Here is a 24441-nt window from a genome sequence, read left to right as displayed (position 1 = left end):
ATTTCCTATTTGCAATTTAATAAACTTACTTTAATACAGAAGTATTACTTATTTTTACAATATAAAGTCTCAGTATGGTAGGAGGCTGTCAAACTTGCAAATAATGAAACTATTGTCTTTAATTTAATAGAACATTTCCAAAATAAAGTCTTTCTGAGGCATAGTTTATTACTCAAACTATTTCCAAGATGTGCTTTAGCCTTCTCAGCCCAGCCCATCAAGACCGATGTGTGTGTCATGCACATGTGCCCGCATGTATGTGTGTACAAGCAGGAGAGCAATGCGGAGTCTTCTTAAAATTTGCTCGTAAATTTCAGAATAAGTATCAAAAATACACAGTAACTGAGAAGTCAACTTCTCCACATGTTGTGCCATCAAATAAAATATTTGCCCTCCAAATTATTTAGGAAGGCACATCAAGTACAAGTGGATAGTTCATGAGGTCTAATAATAAGGGTACTAGTTAAATGAAGTGCAAAAAATATTATAATGGATCTTTTCCTCTTTGGAGTCAATGGCAGTAACCTTTGTTTAGAAAGAATGTGCGTCTGAGCAATAACATGTACCAATATTTCTCAAGCTGCTAAAATGAAAAGAGCTCAAAGGCAGGCATTTCTCCATATAGCTTTATTACGTTTTTCTCTTCTCCCCTGTTGAGGCAAGAGAACTACCATAACAGCTTCAGAAATGTCCTACCTTCTTCCCATGGAAGGAAATGAAGACCTTAGCACTGATGCTAAAATATATACATAATACATACAAAAGAGCAGCTGGGGCAGATAGAGGTTTTCAGTTGCTTGATGACTAGGTCAATTATTAGCAAACTAAATACTCCAGCTTCTCAATGAAAGCAGGTATTTTTACTTCATCTCTCACTGAAACATGCGTTATATTTTTTGCATCTGTGTTCCTAAATACATGAAGTTAATTCACACATCAAAACTACAGCAGTTCCCATCGTGGCTCAGCAGAAATGAATCTGACTAGCATTCATGAGGACGCTGGTTCGATCCCTGGCTGCGCTCAGTGGGTTAAGGATCCAGCGTTGCTGTGGCTGTGGCATAAGCCAACAGCTACAGCTCTGATTCAACCTCTAGCCCGAGAATGGTGCATATGACAAAAAAAAAGACAAAAAACAAAAAAACAAAACAAAACAAAACAAAACCTGCAATAGCTTAAGTGCTAGCACAAACTGAGTTATCTTTATTTATAAGGCACATCTTCTCCCGACTAATACAAAATTTGATGAGTGATAATACTTGATAATAAGGTACTTGGAAATTCTTCTGTGCATATGATATATATGCCCTTTAACTTGCTTATGCCAGTGATTTAGAAATTATTTTTCAATTTATTTTGTTACTGTATCTAAGCAAGCTTCTTACTCTTAAGCAAGCTGGAGCAAGTTCAGCAATTTAGATCAACTGATAGGCATAATTAAAATAAATATTCCCCAGAGAGGCAAGGGGTTTTTGTTGTAGCTAAAAATATGTGTGCTCCAGTCCTGAAATAGCTAGGAAATTTTCTAATTTGATCTTATACTATAAAAATTATATTATTTAACACAGACTGGTATTTCTGAAAGTAATGGTATGGGTATATATTTGTTTTTCCTATATTCATCCCACAAAGAGGATATTTTGAAATAAAAATCTCTAGGGGTTTATAAATGTAGCTTATTTTTTTGACTTATTTTGAAATTTCCAATATTATTGAGACAACATTAAAAGTATTAAATAAACTATTTAAATATCTTTCTAATGCTTGCTTTACTGAATGGTTTGCATAATTAAAAAGTTAATTGCTTTGTTTCTATAATCTTTGGGAGTCATGGGACCAACTCCAGAAGCAGGCTTTTAGTGCTATATTTCCTTATACACATGCATTAACTTCCCTACTTTGGAAGAAGGATGCAATGAAGGGGAGTGTGTGTGTGTGTGTGTGTGTGTGTGTAGAATGAATTACCAATGAATTATAGGCATAAGGAACACAACTATCTAGTTTAACCACTAAATAAAGCACCTCGTATTCATTCTTACCCTAATTGGGACATACTATATTTTTTAAGCCGCCTCTTATATTGAATCTGTTATCTTATTATTCTACAGTTAAAAAATAATTAGCATCTTCTTAATATGTGTGATATGAACACCTGACTATTTCACTTATGATCTTAGATATCAACATTTATGTCAAACCACAATGTAGTGTAGTTCTTGATGATGAAATAAAATACTACTTTACACAAAATAACAAATATGCATTGTGTTTTATAACTCATGCAAGTAAAAAGGGGAATTCCCTTAATGTCCCTGAAAGGCAGGTACAGAATGGATTATTGCTTGCCCTAGACAATAAGACAACAAGATCGCTGATTTGCTCAAAATGGCATAATATGTTAATGCTTCTTTTATGTATAAAATGAAAATGAAAACTTTCCTACTTAAAGATGTTTTTGAAGTAGAAATAATTATAATGGCTACAATAGGTTTTCATGAGCTTTGAATATAGTAATGCAAATACAGCCCTTTGGCACTAACAGCAACAAAGCAAGAATAATAAATAATAGTTACTATGTATTGAACACCTAGTATTATAAGGTATTAACCATAATTTTACGTCTCTTCTTCCCAGTTTTATCATCTATAAAACACAGATAATATTACCTTCCTCAGAGTGATTCTATAAAGCAAATGAATATGTAGACCCCTCAGGTTAGCACTAATATACTATAAAAGTATTCTTTATTAGTTCATTTTTCCTTACTGTTTTTATCATTTATTTTTAGACACTTAACAAAGGTACTATTTCATCATTCTAGTAAGCCTTTTTAATAGATAGATTATTCTCTTTATGTTACATTGCTCTGGTGCATCTCTCTTTGTGCAAGTGGGAGGGAGTAAATGAATCTACAATTCATTTGTCTTTGACGTTAGAGATGCTTCATGATGACGTGATCCTTTAAAATCTCTTCAGCCCTTTATGTTTGAATTGTATTGTAACTGGGGTGTTTTGTACTGTGATCTAAAAATTATCTCCAGTAACCCATAAAAGTTGATTTCTACATTTATAAATGTATTTGGCTTAATTAGCAGTTTAAGAGGAAATGTGAATAAGTACTATGAATTGGTGCCTAATTGGCAGAGTCTATCCACACTCTGTGATTGGCAATCATCTTTACAAGGCTTTTCTTACTGCCATGAATATTTGAGAGTTGACTGTAATCTCAGTCTTTTACGAACCACTTTGCAACTGGGCACTGAATAATCTTTAATAATTATTTGATGAATATCTCTGTGAGTTACTGCTTTCTGTCTTTCACTACTCCTTAACAATAAATCCAGGAAAATATGTGCAGGTTTCTCAAAGACAGAAGCCATTTAGCTGCAGAAAATAAATGTGAAACTATTAATATGTTTTCTCTGTCTATGGCTTTCACAGAATTATATTTGTTATAAACACTGGCACTTGTTCATAGTGGATAGAGAGCCATGTGCTCTTAGCCTTGGAAGCCAATAAAAAATTCAAAAGAGGCAAAGGAACAACTTACCTTAATGGCAAAATATAAGTGAAGCCAGGGAACATTTTTTAAGCAAGAAAACAATCATGTATTTGATAAATACTATGAAATTATATGTATTATAGGTCTGATTTAAGGTGGGAAAGAAGAGAACTATAGAACCAGAAAAATTTTAAGTATCTTTAAAAAAGTAAACATAGTAAAGTAGCAATCTGATAGAATTTTATTAAATGCTAACTTCTTAAAAATGTATGTTCAGGGAGTTCCCGTTATCGATCAGCAGAAACGAACCCGCTAGTATCAATGAGGATGCCGGTTCAATCCCTGGCACCACTCATTGGGTTAAGGACCCAGCATTGCCACCAGCTGTGGTGTGGGTCACAGACATGGCTCGGATCCCATGTTGCCGTGGCTGTGGCGTAGGCCAATAGCTGTAGCCACAATTTGACCCTAACCTGGGAACTTCCAAATGCTGCATCTGCAGCTCTTAAAAAAAAAAAAAAAAAAAAAAAAAAAAGTATGTTCAACTGCACAATAATCCTTAAGGAAGATAGGGCAGTAACTTTGTAAACTATTATAGTCTCCATTTTATAAGCAAGTGAAATATGTGAATTGATCTAGGTTCCTTTCTTCAAACTGTGATAGAGGTTGAACTAGGACCCAAATCTCTGGCAGCAATTCTTTGCAAATGTACATATTTTATTATATACTACAACACAGCCAAATTAAGTTAGATTTAAGAATGACATTTTAAAATTGAAAATTTATAGAAGACACTCTTCTAAAAGGTATCCCCAAAGGAATACAGAATCTGGATTGTCCAAAATGACTCAAAACATAATGATTTTGGTAGAGAAAATGAATTGCTTGATGCTCAATATGTCACAGACAAGGTATCGTAAGGGAGAAAATGTGCATGGGATGGCGCAGTTGGGAGAGGCAAAGGAGTACGGTTATTAGAAGGATAAAATAAAGAAAAAAATATAAAATCTCAGAGTCAATCTGTGGGACAGTCCTCTAATCCTCCTTCAGAAATGAAATGACTGTCAGAGGAGCTTAGAACTTTTCATTAGGGTAAAGAAGAGTAATGCATTTTCCCTGCTATTTTCAAAAACTTAAAAAATAAAGACCAGAGGCTAAGTAATCAAGTCAGAAGTCTTGTACTTTGTGCCCTGAAATAAAATGTGGTTACTTAAAAAACACACACATGGGGACCTCTAAACCCATGGACAATGGATAGAACTAATTTAATAGCTACTTGATTCTAGGGACATAGATAATGCTGAGACATGAGCTGCAAAGGAAAAGCAGGTTGGTTTGATTTCACAAAAGAGGATAAAAACAGTCTGGGGCTGAAATAGGCAAGAATTAGACTTTAGATCTTCATTATTCTGGGAAAAAGAGATGAACCAATGTTGTCCAGGAAACTAGAAGTGCCTCTCAAAATTGAATTCTCAAAGAACTACTGAAGGCGGAATGCAATTGATCACATGGAATAAAGGGCAGTAAGCTTATGGGGGAGGAAAAAACTCTTATAAAATATGGTTTTGTATGAACACGGTGCTTCCAATCACCTGTTCAAAGATGACGTAGGGTTAACATTGCCTTGATAAATATGAAGGGGAAGAATAAAAATTGGGCCCTAAATTCAATTTTCTCAAATATTTTAGGAGAAAAATTGAGTTTATTTTAGGTGAGAATTATCTGAGAAATTATGACTATATAAATAATGATTTTGAAAATTACATATCAACTTGGGAGATGTTTCTGAGTGACACAGTTTTTGAGAGTCTAGTATCACTTAATATTAACAGTAGGTAACTCTGCCTGTAAACAATGGGATTAATAAATAATTAATTGAATGTTTAGAAATGCAGAGCTGTCCTATAGAATGGACTAGAAGCAAGGAGGGAAATGGAATCTGGCCATTTAATCATGCCTAAAGTCCTTATTGAGAGAATCATTTGCATTATTTTAAAAAAGAATTTTTCATTAAGAGATAACCCTAAAGAGAAGAGAAAACAAGCAAACGACAACAAAAATAGCAAACAGTAGTTATAGCCGCAGGTTAGAGATTGCAGTTGGTGCCTAGTTTAAAAGAGGCTCTGAATCTAGGGAGCCAAAGAAATCTGTTTTTCAGGAGATACTCTCAGCCAATGATAGACATGTTACAACAGGTATTATCTGTCTTGCTGGGTCTGGATGAAGAAGTACCTCTTCTGATTCCATCCCCCTCAGCAGGCAATCTTTTAAGAGGTACCCTGATTTTCCTTGAGTCTCCTGAGAGATAAAGAACATTGCCTGGGAGACGAAGCAGAACTTTACTATTTCTTGAATGGAACATACCTCCATTTAAAATTTAATAAAATATTATTCTGGTTCGATATCAGGAATTTTTAATATTTAGAATTTGCCTTGGCTCTATACAGTTCTGCATATTGATGAAACTGATATTTGGATCTAGAAAAAGAATTCTAGGTACCCCTTAGAGGCCACTCAGTAACCAGATAGGTAGCTTTCTCTCTTTTTCTTTTTTTTTTTTATTATGGCTGCACCAAGGTATATGGAAGTTCCCAGGCCAGGAATTAAATCCGAGCCGCAGTTGCTACTTATGCCAAAGCTGCGGCAACCCCAGAACCCTTTTAACCCACTGCACCAGGTTGGAGATTGAACCCACACTTCTGCAGTGACCTGAGCCAATGCAGTTGGATACTTAACCCACTGTGCCACAGTGGAACTCCCAGGTAGCCTTCTCTTGACACACCCTACACTTTCATACATTCTAGTCAATGCTCCAGGACAACGGGGAGCATATAGGCCAGGCCAAGAAATGCTCATTTCTAGAGGTTTTTGATGAACCAAATAAATGTATGCATGATTAAACAGGACTTGCAGGAGTTCCCATCTGTGGCTCAGCAGAAACGAATCTGTTATCCATAAGGATGAGGTTTCAATCCCTGGCCTTGCTCAATGGGTTAAGGATCCAGCATTGCTGTGAGCTGTGATATAGGTCGCATACGTGGCTCGGATCCCACGTGGCTGTAGCTGTGGCTGTGTCTGTGGCTGGCAGTTGTAGCTCTGATTTGACCCCTAGCCTGGGAACTTCCATATGCTGTGGGTGCAGCCCTAAAAAGCAAAAATTAATTAATTAATTAATTAATTAGACTTGCTTTTTATTTGGAAATTATTATGTTGCAATCATTTAGCTTATCTTGGGCTGGAAGACTAGTTTTATTAATACAGTCCCCATTTTTAATTCTTACTAAGCAACAATGAACACAGAGAAGGGAGAATACATTCATATGACACTGATAGTTGTCCTTTCTTAGATAAAAACGACATCAAAAGTGACATCTGCTTGGCAAATCATTATTAGCAAGTCTTTGCACATAACTATTTGGAGGCAATTCCCTTGCATGGTGTCCTAGCTGTGGTAAGCATCTTTGACACTGCGTTTCTGCACTGCTGCTCACATATAAAATAGACTGGAATGGGACAGTCCTTTACTATACAATTTAAATATATTTCTTGTGCAAAATCTATTTCATTATTTTCTGTTTTGAAGCATATCTATTTGCATAATATTACAAGCAACTGATAGCAATATTACAGTGTCAGGAATCCTATGATCAAATACACAAATGTTTGATGATACAAAACATGTTTGATATCAATTACTGGATCTCACCAAAAACTCAATTAGTCAGACTCTATTTTAATTTCAAGCCAGTGAGATGGATAAATGATGACCTAGTGTAAGAATAAAACACAGAGACCAAAATTTCTGTAAAAGAGTAATGACTCTATCTCAAGGAAAGATAGAACAAGCTAGTATATAGAAATTTCTCTACGGTGCTTTCAGAAAATTTTATAGAAATAAACTAACAAAAATCCCAAACATAATTTAGAATTGTAAGTTGGACATAAATTCATTAAGATTGATGTTCAAAAATGAAATAAAATTAAATTTAAAAAAGGAGTTCTCGTCGTGGCGCAGTGGAAATGAATCGGTCGACTAGGAACCATGAGGTTGCCAGTTCAATCCCAGGCCTTGCTCAGTGGGTTAAGGATCTGGAGTTGCCGTGAGCTGTGGTGTAGGTCACAGATACGGCTCAGATCTGGTGTTGCTGTGGCTCTGATGCAGGCCGGCAGCTACAGCTCTGATTGGACCTCTAGCCTGGGAACCTCCATATGCCGTGGGTTCAGCACTAAAGAAAGACAAAAATAAAATAAAACAGAATAAAAAGATTGATGTTAAGGGGGGCAACTATGCCCCTGCCTCTGATAATGACATTACAATGGACCTAGGGGAAAAGCATTCTCACATGTGTTCTTAAGCTACATTTCCTGGCCTTCTATTTTCTAAGTTTTCTTCTACCAACTCTCTATTGGCAATATTGGGCTCCTAGTCCATATAAGCAAATTCAACACTCTTTTTTTTGAATATCTATGTGTGGGAATCCTGAGGTATAATCTTAATTCTAAATTTCTCCCTAGCCTGCCAGATTTTGTTTTGTTTTCCTTTTTTACTTTTTAAATATCCTTCTCAGTGATCTTCAGTGAAACTTACTTCTCCTATAGTCTCTTATATTTCAGTATTTTTTTCAGATTCTGGCATCATATATTTAATTGATGGTCACATCTATTCTCCAAATTGCACAATCACAAGGATACCAAGGACTACTCAAGCTTTAGTTCCGCTATTTCTTCTTACTCCCCAGTTTCTTGTGTACATTTCCAATAGCCTGCTAGAAATCACCTGAATTTTTTTGAAGTGCCTTAAATCCCACATGTCTTAATCAGGTTCATTCTCCTGGAAGGGGGCTATTCTTTCCATTTTTCTCAGGTTGGCAAATAGCACCAATGTTTTCCCATCCTCTCAGGTTGGTGACATTGTCATAACCCCCCTATTCTCTATAAACTTACCCATATTTCTGCTTATCAAATCCCTATTGGCCCATCCTTTAAAGCTTGGCTATGATTTCCATATCCCCAACTCATATCCTCCTCCAGCTCTGGTAACATTTGGTCTCTTCACCTAAAGCCCCTCATCTTTAATTTTAAACATCTAATTCTGTACACATCATTCTCCATCGCAATATTTAACACTTAGAGACTGTCTTATTCACCTTTGGATCCTTCATGGGAACTTGCATAAATGCTCTACAAATGGTTATTGAACTCCATGAATTCTCATAATACTCCAAATTCCCTGTTCATTGTATAAAATTTCAGCTATGGCTGAGATGACCTTTTGCTACAAATGCTGTGTTGGTGAAATGCAACCTCATACTGAATAGAAACAATGTGCATAATTGAGTACTGGGCACTATGGCTCACAGGAATGCAACCTCAGAGAAGGACACCATGGTCAGGTCACATGTGGTCCCCCAATGCCCTCATCGATGTAAATGCTGAGCATTTCAGAGCAGAAATAAAGTCATAGTAGATATATTCTGCAATAGAAAAGAAGGAGTAGATGCTTTTTAAACAAGAGGACACTGCTCTTTTCATTACTAAAATATTTTATAGCACTTGTCACAGATTTCTTTTGAATATACTCTATCAAAACTAAATTTCTAGGAGTTCCCGTCATGGCACAGTGGTTATCAAATCCAACTAGGAACCATGAGGTTGAGGGTTCCATCCCTGGCCTCACTCAATGGGTTAAGGATCCGGCGTTCCCCTGAGCTGTGGTGTAGGCCGCAGACGCGGCTCAGATCCCATGTTGCTGTGTCTCTGGCATAGGCCGGCAGCTACAGCTCCAATTAGACCCCTAGCCTGGGAACCTCCTTATGCTGTGGGTGTGGTCCTCAAAAGACAAAAAGACAAAAAAAAAAAAAAGCTAAGTTTTTTTTTTTTGATTATCATAATTTAGCAGCTGAAAATCTGTTTTAAAGGAGGCATTTAAATACGCACGTGTCTCAAATATTTTTTCATTTTGTAATAATCTTATACTTTCTAGACAATAATAAGGAAGCAGAGAAGATAATGAGACATATAAAAATATACATACTTGCATAAATTAAGTAAAATTTTTCAATAATTAAGTTTTAAAAACAAGGCAGGCTATTGTCTATAGTTCAGATAGAAAGGGAACATGCTGTACAGCAGAAATTGGCACAACACTGTTAATCAACTATACTTTAATTAAAAAAGGAATGTGATATAAAAACAAATATCAGAAAAAATTAACTGGAATCTTGAGATAGGAACTACACAAACAATTTGCAACCACAACACAGGGAATTAATTGGTTTTTTTAAAAATAAGCCTAATCTAATCTAATCTACCCTAACCTAATCTAATCATCTAATTTGAGTAATACAATTGGTCTTCTGAAATCACAATAACTTCAAAAGATTATTTACAGGCTCTTACTAAGTTTGAAAAGTCTTCTTTAAAACATACACATTTTTAGTAATCGTCCATATTTATGAGCAGAGAGAGAAAAGAGACATAAAATTATTCTGTAGATAAGACCTGGAGTTAGCCTATGCTGACAATTTTATCAATGATAAATTCTGAATTTTTGGAACTAACTTTGTTTAACAGCTCCCCAAAAAGCAATAACTTGATTAGAAAAGTAAAACAAATAACTTGACTTTATTTAGCTTAACGTAAATTCTCTAGGCCAATATCATAATTTATTTTTATCCTACATATTTATTTGCAATAGAAAAGGATGTATGTGCAAGGTTTCTCATTGTAGCATTGTTTGTATTTGCAAACAAATGGAAACAATTTAAATGGTTTTAATAGACTACTAAACAAATTTTATTACTCTAAATAATGAGCTATAACTGATTTACTTTGCTGTACTCCTGAAATCAACACCACTTTGTAAGTCAACTATAGTCTAATAATTTAAAAAAATAAATAGAAGAACCTACTTATTGTTATTTTGGGGAAGACAGCATTACTTATTTTTAAATTATGATGAAATGGGCAGGTAAAAAGAGAGGATATGGATGCAGACAACATTTCAAGGCCTTCTTCTAGCCCAAGATATTGTTGATAAAATGAAAAATTTCAGTAAGTGGATTTATCATTGTTTCATCTAAACAATTTTCCTCTCCATTCCCTGGGCTTCATACCATTCTGAACCTCTCCAATAAGCTTTCTCTTTTTCACATTACAGTGAAGTTACTGAAATCAAGATTGTGTATCTCCCCAACACAAGGACTTCCACCATGAAGGCAGAGATCCTTTCTCATTCCCTTCAACTTCCTCAGAAAGGCTTGGCCATGTTTTATTTTCAATACATGTTTGTTGGCTTAAAAGGTATAACCACAGTTTTGTCACTGTATAATTATCCCATTAAATAAAAGACAAGAAGGATATTATTGTTTTGCTTTACTTAAGAAAAGAGGGGGAAAAAAGAACATGGAATAGTAGAAATAACAACGGTGAGTGTTTTAACCTAAAAGAGGATTATTGAGATGAAACAATTTCTCGATATATGGACTAACCTCTGAGGTTGTTTACTAACTACACATTAACAGCCAAGTTCCAGAGTTCCTTTAAGCACACAGAAGATGCTTATGAGTAAGGTCATATGTCAAGAACATCAAGGTTTGTTTTTTTTTTTTACACAGTTCTAGAATAAAAAATCAAAGAACAGAAGTATATACATTCTATAAGCAAAGAAGAATGCAAGAAATGTGTAATACCTTAACTAAATAAAGAATTCATTATCTAACAAGTGTGCTGAAATTCAGATAAGCAAATGCTTTGAGAGTCTGGAGGTGACACACCCACTAACTGACCTCCAAAGTCACTGTAAGATTTGATGAGAGCTCATTCTCTCCTCGAATGTCATAAGGGCTCACCAGAGTGATCCAGTTTTAAAGGACCAAATTAGAATAAAAAAGGTAATACGGCCACACATTTTATCAGTGTTAATAATTAATACTGGGATTAAAAAAGAAAGGGCTGAGAGTTCAGTAAGCATACTAATTGGACACTTTTTTTTTTTTTTTTTTTTTTGTCTTTTTGCTATTTCTTTGGGCCACTCCCGCAGCAGATGGAGGTTCCCAGGCTAGGGGTCCAATCGGAGCTGCAGCCACAGGCCTACGCCAGAGCCACAGCAACGCGGGATCCGAGCGGCGTCTGCGACCTACACCACAGCTCACGGAAACGCCGGATGGTTAACCCACTGAGCAAGGGCAGGGACCGAACCCGCAACCTCATGGTTCCTAGTCGGATTCGTTAACCACTGCGCCACGACGGGAACTCCTAATTGGACACTTTTTTAAGCTGGGTTTTTTTTTTTTTTTTTTTTTTTTTTCCTGTCATTGTGAACAGTTTGTAGCAGTTCAAAGGGGAATATACACCTGAAGAAGAATGCATTCAACGGGAAAATGGTATAAAATGTGAAAACATTTTAAAAGAGAGAAAAGAATACAGAGAGGTAATATTGGCTTCTTCTCCTCACCTTGAAACACAGAGCACAAAGAGTTGGGTTGATTTGACGCCAGAGGATAGTATCTTTCTTTCCTCCCTTTTCAGATATTTGACATGTTTAAATGTCACTGCTCTTGGATGTCATCCCTGGGTACCCCACAAAAATAAGAAATTGCCTGGGAAGTATTCGAGGTGAGAATATCATTCTTACCAGTAATTTTAGGATGCTATCTTAGTGAAACTAAACATTTTATAATGCCTTCATGATTAAGCCACTGTGTTATGTCATATCTAGCTAAAGCTAATAATGATCACAATTATTTTATTATTATTATTTAAATATAGTAGTAAATAACTTTATCAATTAATAGACTAAGATTATTGCTACTCATTATTTACTTATAAATTATTCGATACTATCATCTCATTTAGTTTCTGCCACAATCCTGTAGCATATTTTTGGAAAAAATGGGGCTAAGAGGTCAGATAGGAGGAGAAACCAGGATTTAACCTGATTTCATTCGATTTTAAGCCTGTTTTTTCAACTAGTACATTCTATCTACAACTTTACTTCTCCACTAGGACAGTATCCTCTTAAGATTCTTTTAGATTTTGCTGCTCATTTTAATGGAAAGGCGGAAAGCTGCTGTAAGGCATATCTTGATTGGCTGAGACTCTGCTTAAAGATAAACTCTATAATCACTTTCTCTCATTAATCATTATAAAGAAGTAGGAATAAATAGGGCCCTCCAGGAGTGGGGGCATGTGGACCTGGGGGTCCTTGGGGAGTACAGACAGAGTTCACAGATGGCTAGAAATGTAGAAAATGCAGACAAAGGCAACTAGACATGGTAAAATGCAGAACCATGAAAATGAAGCCTTTCCAAGGCATATTAGTCTCATCCTACAGAAACAAACAAACAAACAAACAAAAACAAAACAAAACTTGCACGGCATTTGCTTTAAGGTATTATGTATATGCCATTAACAAGTATATGAGCATCTCTGAAAAGCTGCGAGAGGCAACCTTGCTATTTAATTCAATCTAAATGAAAACAACATAAATCAACAGTAACTAGATGACAGAACCATATAGGTGAGGGCTGAAAATTTGACAGAGGGAGAAAAGTAGAAAAAGAGAGGGTCTTTTATCTCTCAGGAATATGAATTTAATCTCTAGTCTCACTACCCTTGGCCGTAAAAAAACCAGAGTTACCGTCTTGGCACAGTGGTTAACGAATCTGACTAGGAACCATGAGGTTGCAGGTTTGATCCCTGGCCTCGCTCAGTGGGTTAAGGATCTGACGTTGCCTTGAGCTGTGGTGTAGGTTGCAGACACAGCTTGGATCTGGCATTGCTGTGCCTGTGGCATAGGCTGGCAACAGCTCCTATTAGACCCCTAGCCTGGGAACCTCCATATGCCACAGGTGCATCCCTAAAAAGACAAAAGACAAAACAAAAACAAAAAAAAAAAGTAAAAACGGTGCTTCATTCCCAAATATGTCAAATATACTGTCATTTATTCTGAAATCAGTGTGAAAAACCCATGGCAGTTACAACAAGGGTTCACAGTAGAATGCACCATGTTTTAACCTCAAGAACAAAGTGCTCTAAATACTAAATCATGTAGAGTGAGGAGAATGAATAAGACAATTAGGCCTAGCTTACAAAGTCTGAAAAAGTAAGAACATCTAGAAATAAGAAATTCAAAAATATTAGTGTATAAAAATCAAAATTATATTTTAAATATGAGATTAGCAAGAAGCATAAAGTTTATTAAGCAGTTAGGGGAGTTCCTGTCATGACTCAGTGGTTAAGGAACTCAGCTAGTATCCATGAGGATGTGGGATCAATCCCTGGCCTTGCTCAGTGGGTTAAGGATTCAGTGTTGCTGTGGTGCAGGCCAGCAGCTACAGCTCCGATTTGACCCCTAGGCTGGAAACCTCCATATGCTGTGAATGTGGCCCTAAAAAGACAGAAAAGACAAAAAGGCAGTTAGAGTGGCCAAATTTCTGAGTATTTAACTTTTGAAAATCTGCTTTATGGATCAGCTGATATTTTATTTGATTTCTATGCTACACTGTCTATAAATTTACCTAGAGGAAAATACATACTATTTTGTTCCTTTTGTTCGTGCTTACTCTGGACCAAAGTTTACATTGTCAGGTAAGAAAGTAAATGTGCTAGTTCTATTCTGCTATCACTTAGTTATAATTATTGTTTTTGAGGGAACTGTACCCAGAGCCAGATCAGACTTATAAATGCCTCTTGCATAGTGTAATTTGGGGAGATTCCAAAGCTGTTTCCCATACTGACCTGCTGTTAGGCCAGCATTTCCACCTACCTGTCCAGAAATGACAACATTTGACTTGGTTCATTTTTTTTTAATATGTTCATTATCTATTAGAATTCACATGTGTTATATTACTTCTGCTTTTTACATATTATCATATTATCGAATTCACTCACCATCTCATTTAAGCGACCCAAAGTTCTCTTTCAGTTCAGGAAAATAAAATATATAAGAAAAATTGGATGTAAGAAAAGGATCACAGCTTATTGGCTCTCCATGCAATTTTGGAGTTAATTTAGGTAATTGCCTTACTGATGATTAGAAACAGACCCAGAAGGTGTTATGTTACCTAACCCAATCCTAAATGAAAATTGGGATTAGAGGTCAAGTGGAGTGTTTTCTATATTTACATTGTTAAACATATCACATGGTGATGTGATGCATAGTAAGAACAAATGAGCCTTACAAATATGATTCAGGGGGACTTTGGGAAGAATAAGTACACCATGGCATGAAGGCAGGGGTCAAAATCAGTACTTAAAGTAGACCTAAAGAACTCATAATGGTTGCACCTAATATGATGGACCTTTTAAGCCTAATATTTGGTTTTCACTGAAATTATCAATTTATTGTATCATTATCAAGTATTTTACCATTACTTAGTTTCCTAGTATATATTCCATATTTTAAAATATTTAATTCCACTAAATCTATTTTAACAAAATAATAACCAACTTCTTCAATCTTTTCAAAGGATCAATGTGCAATAGTCATAATATTGATAATAATTAAAGGTAAAGAAAAATATTTTAGTGATCTTTTTCATTAAGCATATAAATTTATAATGGTTTTCTTAAAATATTTTTAAATAGTATAATTTTCATGATTCCTTCCTAGAGACCCTGGGAATGTTAAGTATCCCAGATTTGAAATGATCAAAATGGTGGATCTTACTTCAATTACTAGATTCAGGTTTCAAGAAATTATGCTCATTTCTACACTGTATTCTTTGACATAAGCTAATAAGAAAATTAAGCCTCATTTATCATTTGGCACTAATGTGGGTTGGAATATAGGATAAAACTTGTTATAAAGAGAATTAACCAATAAGCCCTCAATAAAATTTTGTTTATTATGCTAAAGAAAGCAGATAAAAGTTTTTGTAAAACATTGGTGCATTTGACTGTCTATGTACTTAAATTTTCTTGTATCTGAGTTATTTCCTTATTAGAGCATCTGGGACAATTTCTTTTGATCATTAGCTGTCCCAGTTATGCCCAGTTTGCATCATCGTGTTGGAAAGTTACAAAGTTATTACACTAGAAATCATCTTCTAAACTTTACAGTGAAAGCTAATTCAAAAAAATTAGTTATAACTGCACTGTCTCCTAGAGGTTAAAATTCGAGAAAAAAATATTTGAGATCATAATAACCGGGAACTAGGACTGCATCCAAAATGGTATTTTCTTGGAAAATCCAATACAAATCCTGATTAAAACCTAACCAAGCGAAACACTGCAGATTACCTGGATTCCAATTAAATGTGACAAATGAATATTTGACAGGTTTCAATTCCAATTCTATTTATGCCAGAATGATCCATTAATACTGAAGATGAAATTACCAGAATTCAAGCAATACAATTGCACTTGGAGGCTAGGCAGTAGTCTTGAAAACTTGAACCCAACAAAAACTCTTACTCAAATGTCAACTGCTACATTTGGATCATCCAAAGTGAATCACTTCTCCTGTCATTACCTATAGATCAGGGCTAACATGAATCACATCTAGCAGATGACAAATGGTTATATAAACTCTGAATTTCAAGTGTCAGTCACATAAAATCAAGAAAAATCAGTTACATTATGTTTCTTGACTGTAGACAAAACTGATAACAGTTATGAAAAATAAGTAAAATTCTTCTTTGGGAAATGCTTCTCAGTAAACTTTCCAATCTCTTAATAAGCTCACCTGTTAAGTTTTCCATAACATGTATGTTTCCTAAAAAGTAACCGCTGTCTGTTTGTCATATATAACTATGTTCATTATTCATTATATCTTTCTTATTTTAATGGCATTAAAACCCCTTAAGCCCCCAAACCAGAAAATAACATTAAAGTATGATTATAATGCCAATGAGAGTGGACATTCAAAAAATAAAAACTTAATTGTACTTTATGCTGTTTATAATGAGACAAGTACTTTATAAAACACAAAATTATATGATATCATCAAAAGGTAGTGCAAATATAGTAATGCCCTTAAAGTAAATTAATACTGCCTTCCTAGGGGTGTGCGTATGTACCAAACATTATTACAGTAGTTCTAATTTCATTTTTACTTTTGTGCAAAGCATTTCAAACATATTTGCCTTAAATATACATTCATCAGAATTGCAATGCATACCAAAATTTAACTTATTTTAAAAAATACTAAAAAAAAATGGTTAATTCCTAAAAACTATATCAAACTCCCATCCACATAAGCACACACCGCCATACACACAGATAAGCAGGCCTTTATAGCCATAAGGCAAAATGCCATTTAAACTCTGATAATTAATCAAGAGGGATGTCAATCATCAGACTCTGATATCATATCTGTTCAACAAGATAACAATGTGGAAAAATAACTATTTAACATGATTTAGGTAAGAAATAATTTCAGTTGGGGGTCATTTATGATAGATTATTCTCTAATGTTGGATTTTAATATTCATAGGTAAACCTCCAGAAAAAAAAAATCAGACATTCTCCTGCATTAACATGTTCTATTTGCATATCATCCCTCAAGAAACTGGTATATAACCAAAAGTTAGAATGTCTTATTTCACTCGGGGGATGGAATGGTGACAGACATAAATCCACTTCAAGGCTTCACTAGAGATAAAATGTGTGTGATTCCCTTTCCTTTCCCTACCTATAACCAGATCTCTTTTTATATGTGAAATAATAAAGTCAGCAAGAACTTTAGCATTCCATTATCTGATGCAACTCTATTCCTCAAGCATTTATGTATAACCTGAAATCCAAAAAAATAAATCATCTAATTGTCTTTGGGAACAAAAACGAATGTGAAAGTTTTATCAGTACTACTTGCAATCTAACTTTATAACTTAAAGGAATGTGTACATAAGGCTAATTGTGGTAATTATGAGAGCCATCTCACAACAGGGTAAGAACATAGAGTGCTATAATTTTCTCTCCTCCCCTTCCCTTGCACAAAGACAAGAAAAACCTTATAATTCCATGAGAGGGGAGTTCTAATAGCATCTACAATATATTTTGGAGAATGAGATAACACTGTTCTCCTTCTTTGACTCCATTTCAGTTATCATTCAAAAGGGAAAGGTTTGAAAATGCTTTTCTAAATACCTAGGGGAAGAAAGACTTGAGCAAGGTGTGTTTATTGTCATTTCCTTTTACTAAGACTGGACAATTGCAATTGAAGAAATAGTTGCATGACAAAAATGAATAGAAGAAAACAATAACACGAGACCTTTCTCAGTGGCTATCATTTAGGCATTGTGCACTAGTTTAGTTGTTTTTTTCATCATAGGTATTACATTGATTTATTAGTAACTATGTTTATTTCTGACAGGCTGTTTTAAAATGATGGTGCAAGTTTGGTGAATTTTATCTAGAGAGTTATGCTCCTTTATTTAGCATTTCTGTACTTTAGCAAATATTTATTATTTCAGAGAAAACAGATTTAGTGTCAGCTATTTTATTTTGGTGTTAGACTGACCTTCGCGAGGCTACTTATTATGGCTCACTAGCGTGATTATGTGTGTGGATGTTGTGTTTGCCCCTACCATTTTCCATATGCTCTGCCTCACCAACACTGCCATCCGGCGTGGTCCTTTCATAGTTGTCCTCTGGGAGTGGAAGGGCACCCAGTCTTGGCCCTGATGAACTCTTACTGCTTGGTGTTTCTGACTCCTCCAGCCCGCTGTCATAGCAACTCTGCAGTGACCCCTGATGTGGGTCCTGAGGCTGACTCACAACAGAAAACGTCACTCTACGAAATGGCTGTAAAAGAAAAGATTCTGAATGTCACTAAGATATAAGATTGTAAATGATCTTACTTTAAAAATACATAAATGACATACATTAAGGTCGACTGAAAACTAGCTTAATACCAAATGGTTAATATGATATGTTGAAATCTAATTTGGTTAACTCTGTATTTCCTGAGGCAATACCTAGAGCTTAGATTTTATTGTGGAAAAACTGAAAATTCCCTTTCTGAAACAGAGATAAGAAAACAGCAATTTCACTAAAACACACATTTAAATCTGGTATGCTAGTTCCACATAGTCACCATATTTTCTCTTCTGTAGTCGTCACTTCGAATATGTTTTTCACAAATAGACTCCTTATAAAAACAAGGGTCAGTGGTTTTGGAAAGCAACAAATATAGAACTAATTCATTGTATAAAAATTTCATTTCTAAATACTTTGTCCATATGCCCTATGGTCTACGATGAGTGTTCCAGCAGTTGATTTAAACTATTAAAGGTACAGCTGATAAAAAGGAATTTAGATGTAGTGCTAGTAAATCAGAATATTTATCTTCTTCATCCGTATTAAAAATATTACCTATTGACCTTAAAAGTGTAAAGGTAGTATTGAAATAATAGACATTGTTTCCTTAACCAAGGAATTGAAAACAAGCTTTAAAAGTTTAATTATATGTGCTTTTACTATGACTTTTGCAGGTTGTTCAAAAAAGGAATACCATGCACAGTCTTTTAGTTGTATTTAAAATGCTCCAGGAGTTCCCTGGTGGCTCAGCAGGTTAGGGATCTGGTGTTTGCACTGCTATGGTGTGGGTTCAGTCCCTGACTCGGGAACTTCTGCATGCTGTGGGCACAGCCAAAAACATAAATAAATAAAAACAAAAATAAAAAGTGCTGCAAATATTTTTCCAATTGGACCCCATGATTTACTATCCTACTGATGTTCACTAGATAGAATCCTTACTATGTACGGAGTTTAAAGGTTTTTGTAACTACAAAATAAAACAAAAACATTTTAGGCTCATTAATGGAACAAATTAATGCCAGGCATGTTCAGGGCTATGTATACATAACATTTGGGGAAGAAACAATATAAAAAGATTCTGTAATATCCATCTGAGATTATTCTTGGCAATAGTCATATCCATTAAGTTCTTGTATGAATTGAAAGTGGCATAAATATACCGATTTTTAAGTCTATAGCTCAGACTGGTTCTTTATAATATAAAGTATAAAATTAATGTTGTCAGAATAGTGAGAAAGGTAAAGAACCTTTTTTGCACTTTTAAAACTTGCATACTGCTGGTAAAAACCACTAATCACAACTGAGACCAGTAGAATTTTTTAAATGTTAAGGATTATCTACACACGGTAGGTTACAAATGGGAAAGCTAAGAATTGTGATATTTTCCTGAAGTTTATAAATTGGCTTTACTAAAGAAAAGCATATGCTTCCACAAATCTTCCCTTTATTTGGTCACAGAGAGAAAGACTGGCCAGGAATATTGTACATTGTTCATATTTCTAACCCAGTTCCTCCCCCAGTACATATTTGGAGTGCACAGTCTACAAAATCTTCTTTTTCATTTAATTCAAAATCAAACTTTTAGAAATTCTGAATCCTATTGAAAAGCAAAAACATTTAAAGTACATTCTGTTCTTTATCACGTTTCACTGAATTGGAACTGCAGTATTTTAAAACAATCATGAAACATTTCTAGTACAAACAGCATACACACCATGGGCCAATATTTATTAGCAACAAAATCTCTAGAAACATTATGCTTATTTCACTAATAATTCTCATATGCTTTACAGTAGTATGATTGTGATGTTTTCATCTTCTTAATACATATAGAAATCAATTTGTGTTTTCCATGCTTTATCTTATGTGTACATATTCTATTTTCCGTTTGTCACTTTCAAATGATTGCAAACTCGCAGTGAATGGTTTTATGTTTGTTCTAACCTCAGAAATGAAACCACTGAAAAGTCTTCTGAAACCATATCGTTCTGTATACAGAAGATACTCAGGGAATACTACTGAAGAGTAACATTTTAATGACAATGCTGAATTTAGGAAAGGAGGCCCAGAGTCATGACGACATATTATCACTTTAAAACATAGCAGTGGTTAAAAACAAAAAACAAAAAACAAAAAACAAAAAACACCACTCTGAATAGAGAAATGAGAGTAAAATACAATTCTTAATTCTATTTTAAGGATTCTGAAATCTTTTAGAATCAATCCACTACTGCAAGAAGAAAGTTCAAAATGATGGAGGATAATGTGAGAAAAAGAATGTGTGTGTATATATATATGTGTGTGTGTTTTTTGTGTGTGTGTGTGTGTGAGACTCGGTCCCATTTCTGTATAGTAGAAAATTGACAGAACACTGTAAACCAACTATAATAGAAAAAATAAAAATCATTTAAAAATAACAAAAATACATAAATTATTACAATACATTGACAAAGGGAAATAAGAAATTATGAAAATTAATGTTCCATTTTTATATAAAAAACAGAACATAGGGTGATGTTTGAACAAAGGTGGTAATCTCAGAATCTGTGCTTAAATGCTGGTTCTACATAAGCAATTCTAGAGTTACAGAGAGGTGATAGACTATGTTTGCAATGAAAAATGTCAAAAATAAACTACTTTTCTATGATATATACTAACTATTATGAATCTGTGCATTTTACTTTCTTGATTACCTATTTTAACTGTGAATATTTTCATCTCCGTGAATTATTGTAGGTTAATATTAAATTTAATGATGGAAGGAAAACATAATTTTAAAATACTAAGATCGATAAATATACTAGCAAATGCCTAGATTCATTAAAACTTCCTTTTTTTAATAAAAAGTTATTTCATCTAAAATAGTGTCTAAGTGAATGGGGAACTGATTCACAATAAAAATCAAAAATAAATAATATCATACAATGGATCATAAAATACTCCATCTATCATTTTCATCTGCATTTCATGAACATTATATTACTATCTCTTAAGCTATATTTTGATAATTTTGAATAAATGCAATTCATGTGGCAAATTTTTTAAGTTGGTACTTTGAACCAAGTTAGTACAGAGTTCTGAATTCTGAAGGAGATTAATTAATCTTCAATTTCAATAGTAGATCAGACATGTAGACTAAGTAGATAGATAGCTAGCTGGATAGGAAGACAGACAAGCAAAGAGACAAGTATTTACACATTATCCTTTGTCATCAGGTTGGTTTTATTGAGAAAATAGTTTTTATGTCAGAAACCATGACACAAAATCCATATTATTTATAAAGTCCAGATATATTGACTAAGCCAGAAATGTAAGCAGTATATTGACTGTATAAAGAGAGAATAAGTTTGCATTGTATATATAACTGTCACTTTACTAATGACTGATACTATGAAGTAGAGTGGTTTAAGTGATGATTCCAAACCTACATGTATCTTAGAATCACCCTGAATACTCGTGAGAAAACGCAATGCCGCTCTCTGGCCTCAACTTAAACCCAATGAATCAGTGTTCAGGGTGAGACTGGATATCAGTCATTTCTAACATCTCTCTAGATGATGAAGAGACACAGAGAGGAAAGGGAAACTCTATGAAAGAACATGTGGAAAGAAGTCAAAAAAACCCAAACTACTCCAGGAAGCCAGCTGGCCCCCTAAGTGTCCATAGAATTTCCTTGGAGAGTCAGTAGAACCATGGTTCCATCTTGAGATGCAGAAGTATGGTTTGAAAACATCCAATTACTGAGGTGTCTGAACTTTCTAGTTTTCTCTCTAGGGTGATAAGTGACTTCGTATCTTGCAAAGGCAACCTGGGCTATACAAAACAGAAAAAAGCAGAAGAGCTTGAGGAAGCATGCCAGCTTTCCGGCTCTTTGAAACTATAAAAAAAAAGTCTTGAAAATTAAGTAATGAAAAAGAGGTCTCTAAGAAAACTGTTCCAAAAATTGTGAGTGGGGACATATGTGAGAATTATAAACAAGAAAGTGTGGAAATCAAAGATTTTATTAGGCAAATAAATGATCTAATTAAAGGGGTGAGACTAAAGGCATAATCTGACCCTTTCCTGCAAAAGAATAGGAAGAAGAAATGTTAAAGGCAAAGGATTATACTAACAAAGAATGAACCATGGGGAAAAATCAATAAGAATGGGCAGCGAGGTGATTATAAAGCAAATCTGTGTGGCTGACTGGATTTAGTAATTATATCTACATTTGTTTTGTCCCATTTTTGTCCCAAGGCTTCAAGGATGTTCCAGCAATAACTCTGCATAGAAGAAACTCAAAATCTGGAGTTTCCGTCATGGCTCAGTGGTTAACAAATCCAACTAGAAACCATGAGGTTGTGGGTTTGATCCCTGGCCTTGCTCAGTGGGTTAAGGATCCAGCATTGCCATGAGTTGTGGTGCAGGTCGCAGAGGTGGCTTGGATCCTGTGTTGCTGTGGCTGTGGTGTAGGCTGGTGGCTACAGCTCCGATTAGACCCCTAGCCTGGGAACCTCCATATGCCATGGGTGTGATGCTAGAAAAGACAAAAAAAAAAAAAAAAAAGAAAGAAACTCAAAATCTTATAGAGATTTTTATTGTTATAAATATAATTTGATTAAGTTTTCAATAAAATAAAGGTACCAAAAACAATGCTATGAAACCTGCTTAGGAATTTAGGCAGGAATTGCACAAGAGGGGTGGTTGAGAGCTCTAAAATAATTTTGATAGATAACATGTATTTGAGGGTTGATTATAAATTTTATGTTTGGGACCAGCAGCAAAGGATAAAAAAGAGGGTGGGTAGGAAAACCAGATCATTTTTGAAACTCAGAAGCCAAGGAGAGAGATAATTTCTGGAAAGAAAAAAAGAATCTTAGGTGATCAAAACCATCAGAGAATTGAGAAGAAGGCTGATTACCATAAGCCAGTGGATTTATCCATTAAAAGGTCATTTTTGCTATAAAAATCTCTAAACTCTGGGGAACAATTCTAGGAGATTAAACTAAAGGAAGTAAAAGAGCCACTTATAAACACACAGAGAAATGGAGAGAGTAGAAATAGAATACTAATTTTTAAATACAGTATGAGAGATGTAGGTTAGACAAAAGATTTGTGTTAAAGCATTCATTCATCTATTTTTTGGTCTTTCTTCATTGTTATTTAAGACATTTTGATGTAGGGTAAATACCTCAAGCAAAAAGGGCTAGCAAAAAATATGTCTAATAACATAAGGTTGTTGGAGAATGAAAGAGATCAGAGACTAGACATCAACTACCTAGAATTAATAGAGAAATGAAATTAAAAAGAAAATCACAAAGGCAAGGTAAACAGTAAACCATGTTGAGCAATTGCATGTATGGGTTACGTGTGTGTGTGTGTGTGTGTGTGTGTGTGTGTGTGTGTTTAATGGGAAAAATGTATATTAGAAATACGGGGGAAAGAAAGATTCAATTCCAAGCAACCTTATGGATTCCCTATTGACCTCAGACAAGTTAGCTGACCCTTGGTTCTTGCGCCTTAGGCTCAGAGTCTGTAAAATGCAGAAAATAAAACACATCCCTTACCAACTTAAATTCTCTGAGAAATAATGAGATAGTCTATAAAAAGAGCCTTAAGCTCCCTCAAAGACGTACTATAAAAGGTATTATACCTGAGGCCACAGCTATATAACTAGAACTATCTCCCTTATGTTTTTGCTTCTTCTTTTTTTTTTTAATAAAAACATAGAGCTGGCCCAGTAATTTACAAAGTTTCTGAACAGAATTTCTAGAATTCATATGAAATTTCAAACTAATTCTCCTATTCATGTACTGTTTTTATTGCTCTAGACGAAAGGTTTTTGTAAAACAAATAGGTATGTGCCATAACACCCACATTTTTCCAAAACTATCTGAATCTAAGTATTTATTGTGTGAATATCTCTATATTCAATTACTTAAAAAGAGTATCCATCAATTATGTTTTGTTTCCACCACGACACACTGTAGACTTTCACTTGAATACATGTGTATATTCAAAGGTAACTCTGGATAATATCCAGTTCCTGGAATGTGGGACGTGTCTCGATCATTAGAATTGACTTTGCTTTAAACGACTACAGACTGGGAACCAACATTCTCTGTTCTTTAAAGAATTTTACTGACTATATTCGAGAAATCTAGAAGTCACTGGGGAAGTGGGAGCAGGTGTGAATG

The 24441-nt window shown here is 34.7% G+C and overlaps 1 protein-coding gene across 1 annotated transcript in view; it reads right to left on the bottom strand.

Annotated features, from left to right (window-relative positions):
- PCDH7 (protocadherin 7) overlaps positions 1-24441 on the bottom strand; it is a 412730-nt gene that overhangs the window by 200311 nt on the left and 187978 nt on the right. Inside the window, 1 exon segment of the mRNA NM_001244484.1 lies at positions 18058-18250. Coding sequence (NP_001231413.1) covers positions 18058-18250 — 193 coding nt within the window.

The sequence above is a fragment of the Sus scrofa genome, chromosome 8, assembly GCF_000003025.6.
Source record: "Sus scrofa isolate TJ Tabasco breed Duroc chromosome 8, Sscrofa11.1, whole genome shotgun sequence".
Classification (NCBI taxonomy): Eukaryota; Metazoa; Chordata; class Mammalia; order Artiodactyla; family Suidae; genus Sus; species Sus scrofa.
This window is presented reverse-complemented; position numbering and strand designations above follow the sequence as displayed.